We start from the raw sequence: 24,845 nt of genomic DNA on the forward strand, positions 1-24,845 counted from the left end.
TAAAATGATCTAAAACATTGCTGGATACTCAAAGAAAATCACATTCTACCACATTATATAAGATGGAATATGGCTTCTAAAGAGAGACATGAAGGAAAATTAGGTTATTCAGAGGATGCTTTGAACTGAGCTCTCTACAGTTTGTTTCCTGCCGTAGAACTCGCACAAGAACAATGCTTCCTCCCTTCCAGATGCCTTCTTCACTTTTTCCATAAAATTATTCTGTGCTTGAATTGAGAAATGAGAGAAAATGAGAATGTTTTCCAGCTCTACCGTGCAAGCATGAGCAGATTTCCAAGAAATATTTATTCAGAGGTTTTTACTAAGAAATACTGAGCAACATGTTATCCTTATGGCACTTTAGTTTCTTCTAGACATTGTGGCTGCATATGCTTATACATCCTAGAGATGAGAGCAGTAGAAACTCTGAGCATTTGTTCTATAGACATTATCTCATAGGTAGGCAGGTAATGTTCTACTGCTGTGGCTATCAGAAATATGACATGAGGGGAAAGAAAAAAGAAAAAAAAAAAAAAACAACACTAAAAAACACGTATAGTCTTTACATAAAAGTCAGCAGCTAAAACCATCTTTAATCCAGAGCCTTCATTGCCTTCTGTAGCCAGCACAGACCAGATTACTCTAATCCCTTCTTATTACATAGGACTCTCTATAGCCAGGGGGCAGGGAAGATAGCAACCTATAAATGAGATTTGAGATAAGATGTACTGCTCTTGGGTTTTCACCATGTGTCTGCTGACAGTAAGGAGTCTTCACAATTGTTTCCCAAATGCCTGCATGGCACCACTTGCTTAAAAGACAGTGATGTGCCGTGGGAACAAACAGTACACGCTTACAAGATACACAATCCTACTCTCTCAAGCTAGTGCTAATTGCAGACTCATGGTGGGATTTTCAGATTCTTTCCTTGCCCAAGAATATGGTCTGGCAATATGTGTATGAAGTACAACTTCAGTCCCAGGCTGGAACGGAGAAGTGTCACTGTATCCACAAAGTCCTTGTGACAGATAAACCAGCCACACAGGCATGAAATGGCATGAAAGCCTCTATGATTACAGCAAGAAAAAGAGCACCTGTAGTTAAAATATTGTTAGGACTGTCAAACAGTGTATGCGAAAGCTAGGCTTTGAAATTTTAAGAAGGAAGGAAACCAAGTGGGGAAGCAGAGACCTTCAGTGAATTCTCGTCTTGAGCTAAGTAGACGCAAATCCCTGTAACTCCATGCTTCCTGACCTTTTAGCATCACTCTGACTTAATTTTCTTTTTCTCTGCGGAGGAATCAGTGGCAGAAAACAGCCTCTGGGAAAGAACCAAAATGTGCATTCATGCTTCCAAAGTGGAAAATTAAAACTAAGTAGGGAGGAGCTGCAGAAGCAGAGAAGGTAGATGCTCAACTTCTTCTTTGAAGAAAAGTGCTGGGAGCAGAGGGGTGGAGGGCAGGGAGAAAAAAAACAAAAAACAAAAAACAAAAAAGACTTAGAATACAAAGTAATGAGTTACAAAAAAAAAAAAAAAAAAAAAAAAAAAAAAAAAAAAAAAAGGAGATGCAATGAATTGAAATACAACTGGGCTAAGAGTAGCTATTCCTTCCCATTCATACCTTTTAAATACTGTCACTCAGCTCCTTTCTAATACCTTTGCCACTAACCTACCCACAGCAGAATACCTGTTTTCTAGGTTGGCTAGAACAATGCCATGAGGAAAACAACCTCCTGCCTGGTTATTCCTCAGCCTGAAAATAAATCCGGAAGGGGACGAGTTATTTAGGAACATGTAAGGTGCTGAAAGCATGGCAGAGCTTGTTCCAGCCCATGATTCCCTCAGACTATTCATGCTGAGCCAGAAGTAGAAATCTTTCAGATAAGCCAAGGTCTCACAAAGAGAGTGTTTAGAACAACAGGACTTTATTCCCCAAACTCTGTAAATTCCCCAAATGTACAGGAAACAGGCTTCTTGAGTACCATTAACACTAATAATGGAAATCAACTAGTCACACTACAAAGTAATCTCTCAAGTTTCAAGCATTTAAGAAAACAAATCAGGATTTCAGCACTTCAATCTATTATTATAGTAAGTGCTAATAGTACATTCATATCTTTAGCAATGTTGAGGAAAATAAAATTTCTTTCATCCCTGTGTATCTATACTTGCTAGCTTTTTCTATTTATTTATTTATTTTTTTTGCTTTTGCTTGTCTTTAGATACTGAGATCTGTTATTTAGACCCATCCAGAAACAAATTAAACTCACCACAAGGAGACACAGACTCTGTAAAATGAATCTGGAAGTTTACAGCTCAAGCACAATCTTGATGATCACAAAGATCCATGCAAGGATTTCAGTTATCACCCTTCCTTCCACCAAAACCACAAATCCACTGAAGTTCATCAGTTCAGTCATGATAAAACAAATGTTAATTTACCGTAATTACCTTTCACAGTAGGTTTTCGTTTGTTTGTTTTGAGAAACTTCATAAAATGTGATTCTAAGCATTTTTAATAAAGTTGAACTCTCTAGTTAACTGGAAAAGTTGAAAAAACTTTGAACAATTGCTAAACTGTGATGACCACACTTATAGAACTGAAAAAAAAGAACCCACATAGCAAAAAAACACGGCTCTCTCAACTTGCTGTCAATTACAGCAACTGTTGCTTAACACTGTATGACGTCAACAAAAAGCCCAAATTGCTGTCATACTAAATGACACATTTACTATTTGTTTATTTAAGCCCAAAGTAGAAGTTGCTGAAAAAAGCTAGGGTCTAAAAAATGTGGCTTATAGCAATGGGAATCCACAAAATTTGAGTAATAAAGTCCAAGTATAAATCTGCATAGCATCAATTTTCACCAATGAATTACAAAACACAACAACCCTGCCCATCATTTTGGAAGTACATACGTGTTATTTACACAGCATGGAAATAAAGACGTTCATAAAAACAGGTCTGCTACCTATCTATTTCACCTCTGTGTTACTTGAAACTTTAGGCTTTTGTTTTGTATCCCAACTGACTAAAGCACAGTACTTGAAATAGAAGATATTTAGATACTTGGCCAACCACTAAGTGCTAAGAAACCTAGAAGTGTGCAAACAGTTATCGTTTCTTAGCGATCCCTCCCTCTTCGTGCCAAATACAGAGTTCCTAATTGATGCTATCTGCAGATGAAATAGGAAAAAAAAACACCTACATATAAATATGTTGACTCAACTTCCTAACTTCACTTATTGAAGAAAAGAGGAACAATATAGTTAAATCTAATTCACTCATTTCAATGAAGCTCTCATTTCCCACAGGCTTCTGCACCTAAAATCTGTAGACAAGCATGTCTACAGGGTGAATGTCTGTGGTGGTGGCCATCCTTAAACTTGAGTTCCCTTTTGCAGACCGTTTCCCAGGCGTGAGCCAGTTCCACCAGCTAGAAGGACTCCCACCCTACCTTCTCCCACCGCCACCTTTCTGCAGCTGTTGGTGTACACACATCCGAGGCAGTGATCCAGGTCAGAAAAGCTGAGCAGCAGTGGGGAAGGAAGTGGAGGAGGGGGGTGACAACTCACACACCTCAGGAAGCAGAATGCTCACCCATCGTCCTTGCTCCCTACATGGTCACACTGACACAACATGGGGCAGGAACCAGAGTAAGCAAGGATTACTGCAGCTGGCACCACCATTTAAGAACTGCACCTGGATATCACAGCCTCAGAGTCAAAACTACTTCCTGGCAAGCCCACACAGGGCACAGACCAGATGAAAGTTCAGGGGTGTAGTTTCAAAATGCCTTTAACCAGTGCTACTGCAAGAAACTGCTGTCCCCTGTCTCATCTACCTGAACGTTCATTCATATTCCCGGGTCACCTTCCCTCCCTTGCATAAACAGGGGTGTGGAAAGGAGAACAAACAGCAACTTTTTTTTTCGCCGTGCCAGATTAGTTTCAACTCGAATCAGCTCCCTGATCTGATTCACTGTCTGGCCATGCAAATATTCATGCCAGTATAAGCAAAAACACTGCAGGGGCAGAACAAAAGGCCAGAGGTAACAATAGAGCCGGACCAATTCTTTCAGAGATTCTATCAGCTTAAAAGTGTTTGCAAATCCAATCTTTATGAGCACAAACGTTTGCACCTTAGCCACTTGGAGTCTGATGATGGAAAACCTGCAGGAAAAAAAAAACTGGAAAAATGTGGAAGTGACATCTTTGCTTGCAGATATATGAAATTAAGCAGAATAATAGGTTAGTGTTATTTTTTGTATTGCTGTGAGTTCCTAACCATATTATTTAGCAAAATTAGTGAATGTTAGCAAATTAGACATCTAAAGTGGCTGAATACAAATACACATGGGTAACAAAAATTTTAAGTGTGAACAGCACAAGATAAAAAATCTCTGATCTCTCCCAAACCACAGCAAGAAGGATCCTGTGCAAAAGGAACTCCTCAGTCCCTGATCACCAGATAATATCCCTTCAGTCAGCCCTCTAACAAAGGGTGCTACTGAACCACAGGTTAAGCATTTAGTTTCTTATGGTATTAGCTACCCACATCATATGCAAGCATGTTCTGCTGTGACAGATGGCCTGTAATCTGGTCTCCCTTGAGGCTGGAAGTATCACATTAAGACTCCTAATTGGGGTAATATATTCATAAAGTAATGACCTCAGTCAGTGTTTCTCAAAGTGGGTTACATCATCAGAGAGGATCATGAGAAAGCTCTAAGGCAATCACAAAGAGCTAGAAGAAAATTGTATTTGAAAAGAACTCCACGGAAATATATAAAAACACACAAAATGTGTGATGATAATAAAACCAAATTATACTTAAACATATTGACACCAAATGCGCAGTTCCTCAAGTTTGAAGGAGTGTTTACGATCGCAGACTGCTCGCAGCCAACTCTTACCCCTCTTTGGAGGAGAAATTGAGTTACCACTGGCAATTAAGGGTTTTCTTGGGTTTGTATGGGAGAAGGGAAGGTAAAGGACTAGGACAGGTAATCACACAGGTGGGGAAAATATTTACAAGGTTTTATTTTAAGATCTATTGATATGAATATTTGAAGAATTTAATCTTTCATTATATAAATTTGGCAGATTTTTTTTTTATAACATTGCAAATTCCAGCCTAGCACTTCTTTCTTGAAATCAACGGGACTTTTGGCTCTATCCATCTTCAAAAAGATGAGACTAAGTCTAGCAACGTGTACTAATGGAAATTCCACCATTGAAACTTTCAGCCTTAAGTTTTTAACAGAAGAGGAGGGAACAACCAGAAGTAAAACCGTTTACTTTCCCCCCCCCCCCCCCCCACTAAGATCCATCCTGCTGCTCATGGTTTAATGGTTTTGATTGAGGAAACCTAACAAGATTGGCCAGTTTTACTACTGTTGCTCCAACTTCTGTGGATAACCTGAAACCTACATCTGCCCATTTGGTCTTCCTCCTAGCAGTGGATGCAGTTTGTTTTTCTCCCTCACTGAATTTCTTCGTCCACTAAAAGAATTAACAAAATGGGAATTGATACAGTTAAAAGAAGGAGAGTCTTCTAACATGTCCACTGGCCTGACACACAATTTTACCAGTTCAAAACCACAAAGCATATCCAACACATCTGAATTATGACATTAATAAAGCAGTAAGCAGGAGCTCCATAGTAGAGATGTCAATAATATCAAAACAGTATGTTGCACTCCAGTAAGATGAAGTAAAAGTTCAAATGTCCACATTTGGCACATTAGACCCGCTTAGAAGACCCTGAGGCAGCTTACTGCCCAGCAATTTGAGTAATCCTCACCCAAACATTGCAAAATACAGTGCACAAAAATAAAACATAGTTTTGTTTTACAAAATAATAATTTTCACTAAAATTGCTATAAATGAACCTGTATTAATAAAACAGGAACCAAATACTCTGCCAAACACTGGATGGAAAACAGTTTAACCACACCAAGGCCCAAACTACACCACTTATCATCCATCATATATATTAATATATATTTTATATATTAATATATTATTAATTAATATATTTATATTAATATATTAATATAAAGAAACCCAGCTAATCACACTTGTTTCTACTAGCCTCAGAAAGACGACCATATTCAGATGGATATACATACACTATTCTTCTCTCTTATGTGGAAGCATTACTGTTTGTGGTATATACTATTTTCAACATAACTCCAAGACAATGCTGTCCAGGCCTGAACTCTTTACATGTGTGAAACAGAACTTTAACCCATGAGAAACTTCTAACACTCAAGAAGTCACAGTCAATGCACAGAAATAGCATTTAAACAGACAAAAAAAAAAAAATCTAAAAACGCTCATTTCTAAAACAAACAAACAAAAAACCCTGTAAGACTGACATTTTTAGAGGTGATTAAATATTTTGAACATGTATAGAATAAAAGAGCATGATTATCAGAGCAGTGATCTGAAAGCACTTTCTGAGCACACCAAAACATTGATTACCTGCTTTACAGCCTAAGTTTTATAATAAGACAAGTTTCATCTTGTAATAGCATTTGGATTCAGAAGCAAATCCTTTTCTTTTTTCATCTTCTAAATTCAGTCAAGTATGTCCTCATTTATTTATTTAAGTTCAGAAATGTTTAATACATGTAAGATCAGTGGTCTCTCATTGTTATTCTGATAAAATAGGACTATAAAACCCCAAAAGAGGTTACTGGATGGGATTCAGTTCGAGATTATGATTAGGGGTCTACCTGCAGGTGTTCAACAAGCATAGCAGATGTCTAATGCCCCATTCTATTTATCAGAGCTCCAGTCCAAACCAACCAAAGGAGCTTAAATCAGCTCAACGTCAAAGCAAACACCCAAGCAGTCATTTAGATCGCACTGTTCTTTATACCAGCTATACTAATTACATAGCTATCGACTACAATAGCGGTTTAGACATCTTGGGCTTGATTCACTTGCACGTGCATCTGAGATGCCGCTGGGTGAAAGCTGAAGAGGAGGCTGTTTCTGAAGACAACCTCTCACCAGCCTCTGTGAGCAAAGCCCAGCAGCTGCCCCATGTCAGATCAGATCCAACTCCAAAAGGGACCTGCCGCTGACCACAGCCAAGCCAGGGAGCAACCCTGGTTGGGCCTCTGGGACAGCAGAGCTAAGAAAGGGAAAAAAACTGCTGTGCAACAGCAGCTGGGAGAGCGAGAAAATCTAACAGACAGCCCTGCAGACCTCCAGGTCACTGCAGCAGGAGGGCAGGAGGTGCTCCAGGCATGCAGCAGCAGTTCCCCTGTGGCCTGTGGAGAGGCCCCTGGTGGAGCAGGCTGTCCCCCTGCAGCCCATGGGTCCCACATGGAGCAGTTTGCTCCTGGGGGATGGACCCCGTGGTACGGAGCCATGTGGGAGCAGTTCTTGAGGAGCTGCTGCCCATGGGCAGCCCCTGCAGGATCAGTTCGGGAAGGACGGCATCCCGTGGGAGGGACCCCACAGGGAGCAGGGACAGGGAGGGACCATGAAGGAGTGGTGCAAATGAAGCTGCAGGGACTGACCACTGCCCCCATTCCCCATTCCCGTGTGCCACTCAGGGGGAGGACATAGAGGAGGGTGGATGGGGGAAGGTGTTTTTAGTTTGCTTTTAGTTTCTCAGCGTGCTAGTCCGCTAGTGATACGCAATAAATTTTATTAATCTCCCTACAGTGAGTCTGTTTTGCCCATGGTGGTAACTGGTGAGCAATCTCCCTTTCCTTATCTCAACTCTTGAGCCCTTTCCATTGTATTTTCTCCCCTTTTTCCTTTGAGGAGCAGAAGTGAGAGATCAGCTGCAGTGGAGCTCAGCAGGGTAAAACCACCACAGGCAGAGGCACCTTACTATTCTTTAAGTACACAGCACTGCTAGCACATACACAGGCACTTACACTCAGGTATTTTAAATTGAATCCTTTCTATTATGTTATAAAAGAGCATTTCTAAGAAAAGAGAGAAAGGTATCAGTTAGGATGGACTAATGAAGACATAAAAAGAAGACAGAAATGCTTTCAGTAATGTATTCATTTGGCTAAGTTTAACATGGATTGCATTTCAAATTTTTTTGCTGTAGTTTTGTATGCTTTAGCTATAGCTCCTATGCAATTAAAAGTATATGTAGAAGAAGATGTAGTCATTCTGCAACAGATTTGCTTGTAAGCCTTCTGAAGCCAATAATGATATACCAAAGGTCAATTTTTCCCTAGCATTTTGATCCCCATTCCCTTTCCTATTACTACAAGATACAGCATTATTTATAGCTTGAACTGTATTCTACAACATTCTTAAAACTACAATACATGTGCCAGACCACACATACAAATTGCAAATTACCCCCCCCACTCCATACTGCCTGTTCTACATAGCTCCTTTCAGTAGTCTGACTGAAGCCAGTTTTCGGTTACTCATGTCTGACTATACTCAGACCCACCAGTGTGCATTGCTGAATATGTAATAGCCATCCAACATCCTACACTTTACAGGTACCAACAGATGTAAACCATCTTTATTTACCATACATTACATGGACTTCTTCCACAGAAAATGATTAAGAGTGAATAATTGTGAATAACTGAGAGTAGTCTTGCAACCATTCCCAAACCAGGCATAGCAACGTGATAATTTGATTATTGAACATGTTGAATCATTACTGTAACTACAATTCTATATTGGGTTTACGTGGTAAGATTTTGGTAGCAGGGGGGCTGCAGGGCTGGCTTCTGTGAGACAAGTCCAGAAGCTGCCCTATGTCAGATAAAAGCCAGCTCCTGATGGCTTCATTCTGTACCCCTTTCCCTTTGAGAAACTGGCTGTGGTAGAGTTTGGCTGCCCAGCAGAGTAAAACCACCATATAAGAAATCTTTTCCTACTCCTAGTTACACTTCAGGAGCTTCTCAGGAAAGTCTAATTGTGATAAGCCTTCTTATAAAATCAATATGGCAAACTGAAAAATACTTACGGTTGATGTGATCGATATAGTACACACCAATCTGAGGATCATATGCAGCTTCCCATCCCCATGGCAGTTCATCCCCAACACAATCCGCAAACGACAAGGGTTTCGTTAACCTATAGAAAAAGAAACAAGTTCAAGGTATAGGTTCTCTCTCTTCCCTACATGTTTGTTATTTGTATGAATTCCTATTGTGACAAAAGCTAAAGAATGACAATACGGAGTAAGGAGAGCTATCCCTCAGCCCCCCCTTACAGTTTAGGCTCTTGATTCTTTTCCCCCTACTCCATCCTTATGAATTCATTAACTCCAAGAACATAACATAAATTATTGCAAACATTTTCCAGCACAGGTACTCAAGTGAGAAATTCATTGCAACATCTTTCACATTTGACAGTTCAAAATTAAACAACAACCAATAGCTTGTAAAAGAACAATCTACATCCCAATTTGTCCTCAGAAGAACTGGACCCTTCAACCTTGAGACTGTGATGACAACACTGGATTTCAAGGTCATCTTTTCTAACAAGTGTAGCCAGAAAACACAGAAAAGAAAATATAACCATCTAAGATACTGCTAGCAGCACTTAACCAACCCATGTACTTGAACAAAATTAGCAGCAGTTTGGAGAAAGAGTGCATAGAATAGACATAAGTAACATTCAATGGACATTCCGATGTTCACCTGGATCCTTTTTAGGAAGATAGATAATTAAAGTTTTTCATTTTAAAAACCTATTTGCAACAAGAAATAGTTTGGTAACAATAATACATGCATTTTTTTCCAACTGGGGCTGAGCAAAGCTTTGCATCATCATGTTATTGCTGGTTTAGGGGAAAGAAATGACTATTGAGTTTCCTGTTGATAAAACCACAGCCATGTCACTTACTGATATATTTAATAGGAAAAACAAAAGATTTAAGATTATCACTGTAACGTTAGTACATACTCAGAATTTAAAATAAAAATCCTGACACTAGGATTACCAAGCGCAGTTTGTGGGACACACAAGTATCACCTCCTTTGCTCACCGAAGCTTTCATCTCATCATGAAAATTCCAAATAAATAAAAAGTTAACCATCTAATTCACATTGGGATTTTTGGGGTTAGTATTTTTTTTAATAATTATTTGCAAATTTCCAAATTTTCCAAAAGAAATCAGTTTATCAACACTTTTTGTGAGGAATGGCAGAGAGAAGATTGGCATGTTTTACCTGCTACAAAACGAAAGGGCTTTTTTGTGCAGAAAACACTACAGAGAAAATACTTTTAAAAGCTACTGAACTAAGTTCTTCATGTAGCTGAGCATAGTTCTGATTTCATAATTACTGTCCCACAGAAAAAAATATTGATGGATTTGACCTATCAATTCTTAAAGTAGGGCAATACTTTGCTCCTGCAAATTAGGAATGTAGAAATTACAAATAACCAAGCTCTAATACTTCAAAATTTCTGCAGAGTAGACAGATTTTTTTTTCTTAAATTGCAACCATGGATCTATGTTTTTGTATTTCTCTAAAGTTTAAAATGTAATCCCATGAAAGTCACTGATACTTTTTTGACAAACAAAAGAAAGCAAACACAAAGCAAGTTTGCTAATTTATTGCCACTTACAAACTGCTGTGCAAAACCACTAAACACACTGAAAACTATGACAAAACTCAGGTGAAAACGCCAATGTGAAATTACATCTGGATCACTACAGACTATAAACAGCACAAGAGAGCAGTGAGAGAAGTTTATTAGGAGAGGTTATCCACAAGAATGGCCAGCCACTGCCACTTTTCACAGCACTGTGAAAAGACGTAGCTTCTGTAGTACCTGTTTTCCTTCTTCTCTGTCGTAACCCACCGCATTCTGCCTTGCCACAGTCCAGGAGCAACTCTTCTACAGGAAAAAGCTGCAAGCTGCTGGGGTTACCAGCTGCCCTGCCAGATCAAGTGCACCTGCCCAAACGCTACCATTAGCGGTTACCAGCATCACAGCAAAGCTTACTGCCTTGTTTGCAAATAGCAACAGCTAGACAGAAAGAGAGGGATCTTAGGAAAGCAGGGGAAGCCTTTGAAAGCTGGGATAATACAATCGTGGCTTCAGTCAGGCTGTCCACAGCATGCAGCGGACTGAACACCAGGTACCTGTGATAAAGAGTTCCCAGGCTGTTACTCAGAGGAAACATCAATGGCATGAAAGCAAGAGCCCTTCAGCGCGGCCGGTTAGTCGTGTGGACCTGTGCCAGCTATGCGGGAGCAGCATGCTGCGAAGAAAGTCCTGCCTTGAATTGCATTACAGATGTGGATTTTCATAAAACATTTCTTACACTGAACATAAATAAATAAATAAATAATCAGCTTCATCCTTAGCTTTAATGTTATAGCATTGAACTGCAAGATTTGCATTTTGATTTAAGGAGTACAAATATTTGAAACACAATATCGCAGAGTGGGGATCATAGCAAACTTGCATAAACATGCACAGATGGTCTTTCTAATAAATTCACTTAAAACTCTGTACAAGCATTTAATACTTTCACCAAAGACACACAACACAGCTAGCAACAATCAGAAGTTGTGACTTCTAAACCACCTCTACAGGAAGGATATATTCCCAGTAATATCCTGGCTTTTCATCTGCACTCCTCGCCAATTTTATTTTTAATCAAATACTGACTTCTTATTGTTAGAGCTCATTCTGCAGTTTGGAGCTGCACAGACCACTCTGGCCATATGGATGTAGTGCCCAGGTGTTATCACCTTTCAGAAATCGGACACCGTGAGAATGAATAGCAGCCACCGTCTCTTCCCACTCTCCATAAATTAATGTGATTAAAAAAAAAAACAAAAAAACAAAACAAAAAACAAAAACAAAAAACAAACAAAAAAAAAACAACAAAAAAAAAAAAAAAAAAAAAAACAAAAAAAAACTGTGGAAAAGTACTACTCAAGTGACCCACTGTAGACCTCAAAGAAAAGAAGAGGGAGGCAGAAGCAGCAAAGTCCAGATAGTGCCAGACAGATTCTTTTCTTCGGGATCATGCTTGGCCATCACAGCTGTCACATCCAAGCTACATCAGAACTGCTCCTGAGTACGTTTTTAAAACTTGGGCAGGTTTGTATATAACAAGATCATAACTATCTAAGAGTGTTACATCCCCGTGGTTCTCTCGTTTGTTCCAGAGTCTTTTAATAGCACAAGATTTTTGAGCCAGACACTTTTCATGATGAAGCAGCAATCAGCACAAGGAGATAGGGGGCTGGTTCGAGCCCTCAAAACTGTCCCCATATAAATACTATTTACTTTCAAAATACATATGGCAAACGGATGAGATTAATATGACATGATGACAAATAAAATGCAAGAGAAAATCTGGAAGACAGAAGTTGAAAGCAAAGAGTTACGAGGTAGTTATGAGATGTAACTGGGAAGGAAATAATACCTGAGAGCAGGGGCTGCAGGAATCTTGCCTGCGTGGAGATCATTATCTGTGACATAATAACAGCTGATGGACGGACTGCCATTACATTCATTAACCATGACCCAAGAAAAATGAGGTTTATTGCACCATAATAGAGGATTAAGTGCTGCGTCTCAGGGCACTGATATTCCAAGGTAGTAGTTTGCAATACTTCTTCGGTTTGTGGTTATCAATTTACATGTTCCTGAAAGAATGCCAATACTCAGACAAGGATGACTTAAAGTCCACAGTTAGCGTACTGTGAAGCTGAATCAGTTAACAGAAGGTTTTTTAAATGCATATTCATTAAACTCGAGTATTCCCGCCTATGGACAATATTTTTATTTATTTATTGATCCTTTTTAGAATTCTGTCCAAATGAAGTCTACTTCATTAACCTTAAACTCATAAATAGCAATTTTTTTTCTACTCAACCCCATGCTACTGCAATGCTGCCATTTCAGCCTATGTTTTGAAGAGTGCTCCAAGGACTGAGAGAACAAGCAGTGGGTGCATACCACAAGAAGCGTCTATTCCTAGGAAAGCCACAAAAAAAATGAGAAATTTACTACATGTAGCAGTAAATGCTGTCTTTCTGCCAAGATACAGGCAACCCATGGTATTTCACACTTTCTTGATGATCAGTGTGCATATTCTTCAAAAGGGTATGCGTATGTGTATGCACAAAAACATTTCCATGTGTTATTTGATACAAGAATAATGCATTCTGCTGCATCCCTTCTCTGACTTCATTTCTCTCCAAGATCTCTTCAGGATGAAGTCACAACACTGAAGCAGAAATTACCCATATTATGATTAGGACTCTACTTTATCAACAGGAAACTCCAGAATTTGGTCTTTGCTCCCTTCTAAATTCATCTAACTTCCTTAGCATATTTCAAGTGCTGATGTTACCCATATAAGCAAGGACTACATGAGTAAAGCTTGAGATGTTTTGCTTAGACTGATGCAATGCAATTTATAATAAATGTGATAAAGCATGAGGGGAAGAGAGAAAAGTAAGAAGGCACATCTCAGAAAACTGAAGGAGGATGACAAAAAAGAAACAAATCCAAGACTCTTCTCTTCCTCAATTAGAAAGGAGAAAAATGCAGGTTGGTAAGAGGTGCATAAAAGATACCCGAGAACTATGAACAGGTTCATCCTAATCTCTTTCAAAATGACTTCCAAGAATACCTCCTTTGTTGTGCAATGCTTGACCTACAGTCAAGACTCGGGGGTTTGAATTCAATTATAACTAGGGTCAATGCTCAACTTCTGTAGCAATTTCAACATGCATTTGAAAACTTTCTTCAAATCCCAATTATCCCCTACCCAAAATGCCCTCACGTGCTTTGCCTTGCAGCAAGATCTAGCATGACACTTATCTGAAGTGTTACACAGATTAAATTTCATACCCATTCATTCTTGTACACCGACTGCTATATAACAATGTACATTGCACATTTCTCTTACAATGCAGGACTCTCTATTACTTTCTTTTTAAAAGAGATTACCAACTGTTCTGAAAAACACAACTCCTCCACACTCTATGAACTGAGAAGACAAAACTTTAAGGTACATCTATTAAAACATAAGCGAAGAACCCCAAAGACGGAATGACACATGCACACTTACCTGGAACCTGCCTCACTTAACTTACAAAAGGGTGTACAGGTGACCTACCAGCCACACAATACAGCGGTTAACACCACCGCAAATACTTCCAGTCAGCACAAGGACACAGAATACAAGCATATATGATCAACGTCAGTTACTTTCTTACTTACTTCGCAAAAACACAACTGAAAATATTCCATTCTTATTTTCATGCAGTAGCTCAAATGTAAATATTTAAATGAACTCATCAGGCAAAGGAATGTATAGAGAAAGAGAAGTGTTCAAATTCTTTACTAGAACTCCTAATTTAGTGCTCAAGTTACATCAATTGTTAAAATTAAAAGTTAAAATCAATTAAACTCTTAACCAGCTTTCTAACGCTACAACCATTATGAATTCAAAAGATCTATAAACCTTCTATTCCCATTCCAAATATGCTGCCAGACATGGATTTTACTCACTTCAGGCACCCAAGATAGATTTCTTATATAAAACTCAAGGGTGCAATTCATCCCATCAACTTTAAGAGTTCGTTATCTAACCTGAATTACTCATTTATGTTCCCTATGGAGACTAATTCAGCACATCTACTTAGACTGAGAATGAATAACACTCTGAAGGTTTCCCTCTTTTTCTACCTGGCTGTGGAAATCATCTAAATGTGAGGCTCCTGACCCAAAGCAAGGTGACTAAATTTAAGCAGGACGAATACTTAGCAGTACTGTCCAGGTAGCAGACTGTATACAGCACTGCAGGAGACCACACTGTATCTCCATGATAGGGTGTAGTGGGTTTACGTGGCAAGGTTTTGGTAGCAGGGAGCCATAGGGGTGGTTTCTGTGAGAAAGATCTAGAAGCTGCCCCATGTTTGGGAAGGGCCCCATTGTTTTCCAGATCCGAGCCAATAAGCGATGATGTTTTGCGCCTCTGTGAGAGCATATTTAAGACAGGGAAAAAACGCTGCGCCACACAGCAGCCGGGAGAGTCAAGGGAGTGGGAGAACAGCCTTGCACCAAGGTCAGTGTAGAAGGAGGGGGAGAGGTGCTCCAGGCGCCGGAGCAGAAGTCCCCTGCGGCCTGTGGTGAGGACCATGGTGAAGCAGGATGTCCCCCTGCAGCCCATGGAGTACCACAGTGGAGCAGGGTTCCACGCTGCAGCCCGTGGAGGAGACCACGGTGGAGCAGGTGGCCCTGCACCGACGGAGGCTGCCGCCTGTGGAAGACCCCTGCCGGAGCAGATTCCGGGCCGGACCTGTAGCCCGTGGAGAGGAGCCCACGCAGGAGCAGGTGATCTGGCAGGAGCTGCTGCCCGTAGGGGAGCCAGGTTGGAGCAGTTTTCTCCTGAGGGATGGACCCCGTGGTACGGACCCATATCTGGAGCAGTTCTGGAAGAGCTGCTGCCTGTGGGAAGCCCACGCCGGATCAGTTCATCAAGGACTGCATCCCGTGGGTGGGACCCCACAGCACAGGGGACGAGAGTGACCGAGAAGGAGCGGCAGAGAAGAAGTGCTGTAGACTGACCATAACCCCCATTCCCCGTTCCCCTGCGCCGCTCGGGGGGAGGAGGTGGAAAAGGGTGGATGGGGGGAGAAGGTGCTTTTGTTTTTTTTTTTCCTTTGTTTTCTCACTTCTCTCGCTTGTTAGTTGTAGGCAATAAATCTTACTATCTCCTTATGCCGAGTCTGTTTTGCCCGTTACAATAATTATTGCGTGATTTTCTCGTCCTTATCTCAATCCTTGAGCCCTTTTCACATATTTTCTCCCCATTCCTCTTTGAGGAGGGGGAGTGAGAGAGCGGCTGTGGTGGAGCTCGGCTGCCCACTCGAGCGGAACCACGACATAGGGTTAGGAAGGGAGCACTGAGGCTTACTATGGCTGAGGTCTGTATCCACTGACAGCAAAGAAGTTACATTACATCAGGAAGACAATTTTCTCTTCTACAAATTACTGGCTGAAGCTGCAACAAAACAAGCTTACTTTCTGTTGTCAGCTCCCTAACTTTAAGAAGTAGTAACTGGACTGTTTACCTGCAGAAAGTGGCAGAATTTGCATGCTCATAAACCACTCTTTTCACTATTTTCTTTGATCATTCATGTCTACAAACTAGCCAACACTGCTCCACAATTTCTCTCTCCCAAATCTCATTCATGGTTCTGTTGACAGGATTTTAGTTTCTAAACACCGCGTTCTTAACACAACAGTCCCTCCCATTCAGATATCAGGCCAAGACGTTATGTACAAACTCTGTATCGCTTAGGTACATTCTCTTTTAACAAGGGTGTTATTAAGATAAACCACTAGTTCATTACAGGTATTATTTTGAAAGAGTAATTCAGCGAACATCAGCATGACATGAGAATATGTTAAACACGGGCTAGCATGCTGGCAGCCCCTGTTTTATTATAGTCCTTAAATATCAGAGGGTCAAGAGTCTTGTTTGTCTTGCTCACGAGATTTGTACAATCATTTTTCAGTGGACATTAACATACATGTTACCTTTTCTTCACCAATACAGAATTAATAAGAATAGTTCAAACTAAATGCCATCCCATTCTTTAATTATGAAAAGATCTCAGTAATACCAGATAATGCTGATTTATGCCTACAGCCACCACAGCATGTGCACCATTAGCCTGTTCAGCGTTACAGCTGCATGCATACATCAGTATAGGCACATAAAGGTTCCTAGCCTCACACCTCACCTGTACACGTAGCTGCCAGCAGTACCTTGAGAGCACCACCATGCCTTTGTCTTTGCTTGTACCACAGCTGCATACTCAAACTAACTGCAGAGAATAAAGTCACAGGGCAGTTGTGTGCATTTAGCTGAAAAAGACTTACTAATTCCATCAGCAGGTATTTCTGGCATACACTGAACATTTTCTCTCATTTTCCAGATCTCAGATCCTTTTGTTCCTAGATAATACAAGGATGAGTAAAACAGTCAAATTTGTATACAAAGAATGGAAACCTGCGATAACTGGGAGATGACTCTAGTTTTCAAAACACCATACAGGTACAGTACCATTTTTAATAGCTTGCAATTTCTATCTTATAATTCCTTTAAACCCCCAAATACTTATGACAGCAAGTAGGCCCTAAAGAAATGTATTTTTTTGTGTTTTAGAGGGTTTTTTTTGGTAAATAAAAACGGACACACACACAGGTAAGCGCTTATACTAAGAGACATGAATAAGTAAGTTCACCACCTTGCAGCAGCGGCTGGACAATATCTGGGGATGTATTATTGGGGTAACAGCTCTCCCAAGTGTTTTACAAGCTCAAGCACTTTGCTCCAGTACTGAATTCATTCTGACAGTGGTTTACAATGACATCTCCTGTATTACAAGCCAGTTATGGATTTGCGTAGATAGGACTAGACGACATGCAAAAATGTTTGAGGGAACCTAAGTAAGGCTTAGAAAAATAGAGTTTCCATTAAAAGACTTGTCTAGCTAGCCAGCAGCCCAGGTCAACAGAATATTGTGTTCAGGCAGCGTACAAAGATCAGAAAGAAACTAAACAATCTTTTTCCTTCCTCATAGGTTTTTGTTGTTGTTTTTTTAAATCTTTTTTAGAGTACTGAATAAATGGTTTCTTCTCTATAATTTAGGCAAAGTACTCAAGGCTGTTTTGAAATGCTTTGCTGAAAAGGGCAGTGTGCTGAATGGTGTCTTTCTTAGTTCTCATTTAGAGAGCCCTTCAGAGCCGCGGTTACATTAGCACTACCATGTGAAATGGCCGTGGCAGCCCATTATCTGTGCGGGCTGTTACTGCCAAAAGGCCTTCCTGAAGACCAACTCAGTTCCGTACGCTGTACCATGGCACACAGCCGCTCAGTGTTCAGTGCCTACTGCTTAGAAACAAGCTGGTACCTCACCATCAACGGCTTTGGAGACGAGCACTAAGTGCTGTAGGAAACTGTACTCCATTCCTGCAATGTTTTCCAGTAACTACTCTTCCCAATTCGGTCAAGAAACGCTCAACTGCCAGGAAAAGGATGAAAACAAGCCAACTAACCTACCTGAAAACCTGCCACCAGAAAAAAATCCTAAATTCAATTTGTTTACACATCACTTTTACTGAACTTCTATAATATCAAAAAACAAACTCTAAAAAAACAAACAAACAAACAAAAAAACAACAACAAACACACACTTTGTTTCCAATAAGATATCCACTACAAAGAGAACCACTATAGGACAATGCAGCCTATGCAGTTAAGAGATAGGAGGCACAGCACACTGAGAGCAACAAGTTCTTTAAAACAAATATCTACTCACATCTGCAAAGAATGAGTCCGCTTAATTTAACAGCGCAAATCAAGTCTCGAAAATTACAATCTGATAATAAAAATAACTGAAGAAAAGCTACTACAGAATGAATGCTATCTCTTTAGACAAAAAGTTGGGTTTGGGGTTATTTATTTGTTTGTTTTTGTCTTAGAAAGCCCAGTAAAATCTGCAGAAGTAGTGAACCAAACTAAAAACCAAGACACCCACCAAGCAACTTAGGAGGGATAAAACCAAACCAGACCAAATCCAAAGTGCTGTGAAATACATAAATCACAATCTTTATATGATGGAATGCAGTTTTCCCAAAAGATCCCTCCCTACCTCACTTCACTGTTTCGCAGGTGTCCTATAGAATCATCATCAGTGCTTGCAGTCTGTGAACAAGAACTGCTGTGCTTTTATTTTGAAAAAGGCATATCCTCATTGCTCAAACTTCCTACCTGTCCCCAGATTCCCAAAATTAGAAAAGTTAAGGATGGAAAAAAAAAAACACCCACCACCAAACAGCCAGGGAACTGATATCCTCCTCACACAGGCACACATGAAAGCACGTAAGAGGGAACGTGCTGCTGCCCAGCTTACCATAAGATGCTACGTGCATCTTCCAGACGGCCAGAGCATCCATTACAGCAGCAATGAAACAGAGCTGAACTGCCTCTTCCCAGTGCTCAAGGGGTTAATATTAGCTCGATGTCAGCTCGCCCTGTCCCTTCACAGGTGCTTCTGAAAAGGCCCACAGACTGAATGGCCCAGACCCAGAAGGGGAAGAATGCTTTTGGGAAGGAAGGGACCCACACCCACTGCTCACAGGACCAGGTCAAACTGCCTGCTGGCATGGATTTTTGTTTCCTTTTCCTTTTGATTATGATAAACGCTTTTTGCTTTCTACTTAACAATAACCATCAGCAAAGAAAAAAAAAAAAACAAACACAGGGAACACAGCTATACGTTTTGCTACATTGTTTTAGCAGTAGAAGATACTGGAAAAAAAAAAAAAAAAAAGAATGAAAAGGAGAATGAGCAATATTTTGTAGGGGGAAAAAAAAAAAATCAATCAAATCACTTTACTGGTGATTTGTTTATCCCCTCAGCATTGCCAAGGTCAATGCAAAGCGGACATTTTGCAAGGCTATGGGGTGGGGGAGCAGGGGGCGGAGGAGTGGAAATGGGTAACGCCACGCATGTTTTCTCCTGCGTCTTTCTTTGACACGGCAGTTGGTCCTGTGCTGGCATGTAAGCACTATAATATTAGACACCTGGAATGCCAGGAATGTCTGATAACCATACCCTCGCGCAGGGATAATTCCACAGCCATAAACCAGCGATACGACCTTTGAGCTTTTCCCCTGGAAAGCTCGAATGCAGTGACATTATGAAACGGCTGCTCTGTGCGGCGTTGCTATAGGTTAGTGGTATACATGCTTGTACACTGTTGATAGAAGGAAACCGTGTTGTCTGTCAAGAGCCCTGTTAAGAAAATTAGCTATTAGTTTTAATCTGAGGCCATATGCACTATGATACTTTTCTAGCTCGATTAAATGTTAACAATCTTACAATCTCTACCTGCAAACTGGACTTGGAAATGCTTCCTTCACCTGGCTTCTCCCACTTCACTTCTCATTTCATATATTACCAAACTATTTCTCTACAATGGGAAGACATTACCTTAGAAATACATGCTAAAAAAAAAGTCAAGCATTGGTTTGTGAAATTAAAACTCTGCAAGAGCTTCTGTAAGCAAAACCAAGCAACATCTGTCCCCAAAAGCTTACCATTTAACCGAAGCATGATATAACAAACAATGGGAGGAAAATGACCGCAGGCTGAAATACTTTATCTGAATAAATCAAGACAGATGCACTTATTATAAAGGATTACAACTTTTATTTTGCTATTTTGGATGATTTATCAGCTTGGGTATGTCAGGCAGTAAGTATCAAAAGCACACTTCCTGGCAGATAGCTAACCACAGGAGGGTTAAAGACAGGACGTTACTGCAGCATGAAAATTAAGTCTGGGAGAGAGAAACTCAATGAAGAAACAGTCCAAACCAGAAAACAATCGTGACAGTAATGTCAGCATTAACAGATCTTCCTTCTCCTTAACCTTTCCCTTTCTTCCTTTCTGTAATTTCATATACACGCTTGTCCAAATGAGCTCTACAGAAAATAATCCTGAAAATGTTGTTCCGTGAACTCCCCTTCACTCCTCTTGCAGACGAATGCTTGCACTACAAGGAACCTTTGGATTTACGGAGAGGGTATTTATCACCCTCCTTCGCCTAACTCTGCTCCCACTGAAGTCAGCGGGAGTGTTACCAATTTCAGTAGCACGAAACTTAAATCTGTGACAAGCCCTTTTGAAAAGTCCCATCCATCTGAACATCTCAAATAACCTCACAAACATTCGACTTCAGCACCGCGAGGCACTTCAGCCAAGTACACCAATCATTCCAGGAGCAGGGAAGAGCGAACTTGAGTTAACTGCCCAAGGTCACCGCAATTCAGACACAGACCTACGAACTGCACCCTAGGGGAGACTACACCGTCTCTAACCATTATTCTCAATACCAAGCTCTTCGTGGCTGTATTTCTAGCTTCTCACCCAATCACTTGGTTTGTAGCCATTTTTGCCGCAGACCTCATGAAAGCATTAGGTACTTGATGGTATCCCTGCAGCTCCTGCTGCAAGAAGTCTGCCCTAGCTCTAACAGTACCAAGGACACTTGGCCAACCTCTGGCATTGGTGAACTCTCTTTCCAGAAGCTACAAGAGTAGTAGCAGTCTTTAAAATGGACTCACAATTGTTTACACAGAAAAGGAACAAACACACCACTGGTTTTATACAACTGCAAGCAGCACACTACTACAAAGAAAGAGAGGGGAATACGTTTGCATCTTAGTATTAATAACAGACCAAAAAAGTCTGACAACCTTTGGTGCAAATGGTTCAGAAAGCTGCCTTAAATCATTTCGGCTATGGTTCCACAGAAGCCAGCCTCTAGAAAACCTTTACATCCATGAGAGCAGAGCGAGGGACCCTGCAGCTGACCGAGAAGCCTGGACACCATAGCCTGACCAAAGAGTGAAACTGCATGACTGAAATAATAAATAAGGAGTGCGACAAACGTGCTTGCTTCTCACAAATCTAATCACACAACTTACAAATACATGGTGCCAAGGTGTCACAGTACTCTAAAATCACAGTTACAACAAGGTTTCAGATATATGCCCTGGCCTACACTTAACCCCACCTTCCAACGATGCTAATATATAAAACTTATTGATAAAGAAAAATATCATATATATATATAATTAATAATAAAAACTTAATTCTAGTTATCAATACATTTAGTGAAATTAAACTGCCTTCCTCTGTATATTTCAAGACACACCCAAAATAGTATTCCATTAAATAAAATAGAGTTCCTTCAGCACCTCTACCGTTTTACATTCTTTATTCACAATATTAATTGAATTCAAGCTTTAGATGAAATTTATTCCCACTGGCAATACGATTTGAGGAATGGGAAATATGCAGCGATTATATAACAGGAAACATCCAAGTGTTCTGCTCTGACTTCCTTCCCGCACACCCACTCCCAGAAACTGCCTTCAAAAAGGAAAAAAAAAAAAAAAAAAAAAGAAAAACTGCTATACCAAAACCTTAAACAAATGCAACAAACTTTCTAGTACTCACTAGCAGGAGTACTACATATACTCAATTTACTTCAGCATGGCTCTCCGCTTAATAAAGAAAGAAACCAGCTTTTACCTCTCGTGTCAAACTGACTAAACATCTTTCAAGGTCAGATATGCTTTTCAGTTCCTAGAAAGGCAAAATTCAAAAAAAAAAAAAGGAAGGAAAAAAAAACACAGAACCCTTAGAAGCCTTTCCTCTACCCCCTTATCCCTCTTTATTGAGTATATTTGGCACACACAGCTGTTCAGAGCAGAGGAAATACTTCCAAGGCAGTAATTTGCAAAGATAGCTTAGGAATTCTGCGAGACATTATAAAAGGCAACCTGGACCTGCCAGAAGAGCTAATGCTCTACTTACCAGACTGGAATAGGGCTGTCTACCTTTTCTACATGTGGAAACATTCCCTTCAAGTTTGTTAGCAGTTTGCATCACTGGTTTACAAAGATAATTCTAATCCAGGTTAAGGAATTACTTCAGAGATCACCAAGTATGTTAAAACCTATTCCCTGGCTGTGGTCCCTACCAGCACAGAGTAAATTACCATCATTTCTTCAAACAAGTGTACACACATCGAAACTATATTCATAATACTCCCATGAGTAGGTAAAAGTAATGTTTTACCAATCCTGTCTTTCAAGGTGAAAGTGTATGTGAGAAGGGGAAAGAAGATGGGGAGACCAGCAGGAGGTTATTTTGCATATTCTCAAATTTAATTGCTTAAGCTAACACTTAGAAACGCCAAATAGGGGAAAAAAAAAAAAAAAAGAGGTTAGACACAAAAATCAGCAAAGAGATCTTGTATCCTGAATCACTTTTAATTGGAGCAAGAGACATTAACTATGTTTGCCAATACTGCTGAAGAAGGCATCCAGCTTCTCGTAGATGGTTTTGCAGCAGCCTAACATTTAGCAGAATTCAAAAAGCCAAACAGCTCATTTACAAGTTACTAGGAAAGGAGTATAAAACCAAACAGAAAATATCATCATATAATTTCTACAAAGTTACTGTGATTACACTTTAACACAGCGTTAAGTGCTGACAGCCCTGTACACACACACACACACACACACACACACACACATCTATAACATAAAACCACAGATGAAGATATGGAAAAAAATGGGCAATAACAATCAGGGTATAAAATGCATATGTAACTGAACAGATTACAATTACTCATCTTGAAAGTTGCTTACAGAGCAGAAATATTGCATTCAAGGAAGGGAACAGGCAGCAATTATTCTCTGTATCTCACACTAGAAGGAGGCACAAACAGAAATTACAGAAGAGCAGGTTCAAAACAAAGTCGTGTACAACAAAGTCATAGTTGAACCCCACTGCCACAGGATTTTGAAGTCAAAACTGTAATTGCTTTCAAAAACAGACTTTACAAAAATGCAAAAAGTAGCTCCACAGTGATAATAAACATGAAATCCATACGCAACCACTTTGTTATTGGAATTTTTGTTCTGAATTCACTCTTCTGGCAGACATATGAATTAAACCCGTTACTCTTTTACTTCCTAAGGCTGTTAGCTTTGGAAATTAGAATTCCAAGGACAGAAACCATGTCAGATGCAGTACCTTATCTTAAAGTAAGCTTAAAGAAAAACAAAAACAAAAAAAATCAACAAAGATACACAAAAGCTGCTGACCTCTGTATTAATGACCAAAGGAAAGTTAATACCTGATCCAAGATAGCTACCAATATATTAGCATAGCTAAAACAAGTGTGGTACAATCTTCATTCTTTGGCAATGTAAAGGAACAAAAAAAATGGAGAAATCTTAATGATTAAAAGGAAGAATTGTCCCCACTGGGACTAAAAAAATAAAAAAATACTTTGACCTTGCACATACACCTCAAACAGGACCCCCGTTAGAAAGGATTATTTGAACTGCCTCACTATAAACACTACAGCACGAGAAACTGCAAACTTACAGGAAAAGTTATCTTTTAAGTCCCTGTAATGTGTTCTTACTTAATAAGCATTTAGTTATTTAATAGTTTATGAGTCAATACACCAATTGAGCTTTTCCTAAGACACTTTTTTTCTTTTTTTTTTTAGCTTCTGTTGAGTTGGTCACACAAAGCATTTTATTTTAAATACAAAAATGTTGCTTTAAATCCAAATTTCTTAGATTGTTATTAATCACATTTTTAGCAAGTAATACATGGCCAATATTGGATTTCAGTAAAAGCTAAATGCTAACCTAGCCATGGAATCACAGAACGGTTTGGGCTGGAAAGGACCTTAAAGCCCACCCAGCTCCAACCCCCTGCCACGGACAGGGACACCTCCCACCACACCAGGTTGCCCAAAGCCCCATCCAGCCTGGCCTTGAGCACCTCCCAGAAGTTGAAGTTACAAATTAATTCAGCAGTACCTCTTATACAAAGTTTCCATGAATATGTTCCACTTTGGTTTGAAAGCAGGAAGGCATAGCTAATCTCCACTTTTTGACCAGAAGTGCAGCACCAGTTCTCTTTGTCTGTCCCAGTCCTGTAATAGGAGCCTGCAGCCCAGGCTGGCCTTCTTTTGAGCTAGTGGTCAGTGGGTTGTAGTCTACCTGGAAGAAGTGAATTATTGCAGGGATCTGTCCTGCGTAATATCTATATCCACAATTTGGAGGTGACATCCAAGCCCAATCTCATCAGCCTTGCAGATGACACCAAACTGGGGGCAACAATCAACACCATCAGGGATATGATCACCATTCAGAAGGCCGTAGGAACGGGCCAACAGGAACTGTATGAAATTCAGCGAGGATAACTGCTAGATACTGAACGCAGGAAGGAAAATCCCTTGCA

The 24,845-nt window shown here is 40.1% G+C and overlaps 1 protein-coding gene across 2 annotated transcripts in view; it reads right to left on the reverse strand.

Moving 5' to 3' along the window:
- WWC2 (WW and C2 domain containing 2) overlaps positions 1 to 24,845 on the reverse strand; it is a 99,858-nt gene that overhangs the window by 56,571 nt on the left and 18,442 nt on the right. For both annotated transcript variants that reach the window (XM_032186397.1, XM_032186398.1), the window contains exon 2: positions 8,972 to 9,081. In XM_032186397.1, the coding sequence (XP_032042288.1) occupies positions 8,972 to 9,081 (110 nt within the window). The remainder of the gene's footprint in view (positions 1 to 8,971; positions 9,082 to 24,845) is intronic.

The sequence above is a fragment of the Aythya fuligula genome, chromosome 4, assembly GCF_009819795.1.
Source record: "Aythya fuligula isolate bAytFul2 chromosome 4, bAytFul2.pri, whole genome shotgun sequence".
Taxonomy (NCBI): domain Eukaryota; kingdom Metazoa; phylum Chordata; class Aves; order Anseriformes; family Anatidae; genus Aythya; species Aythya fuligula.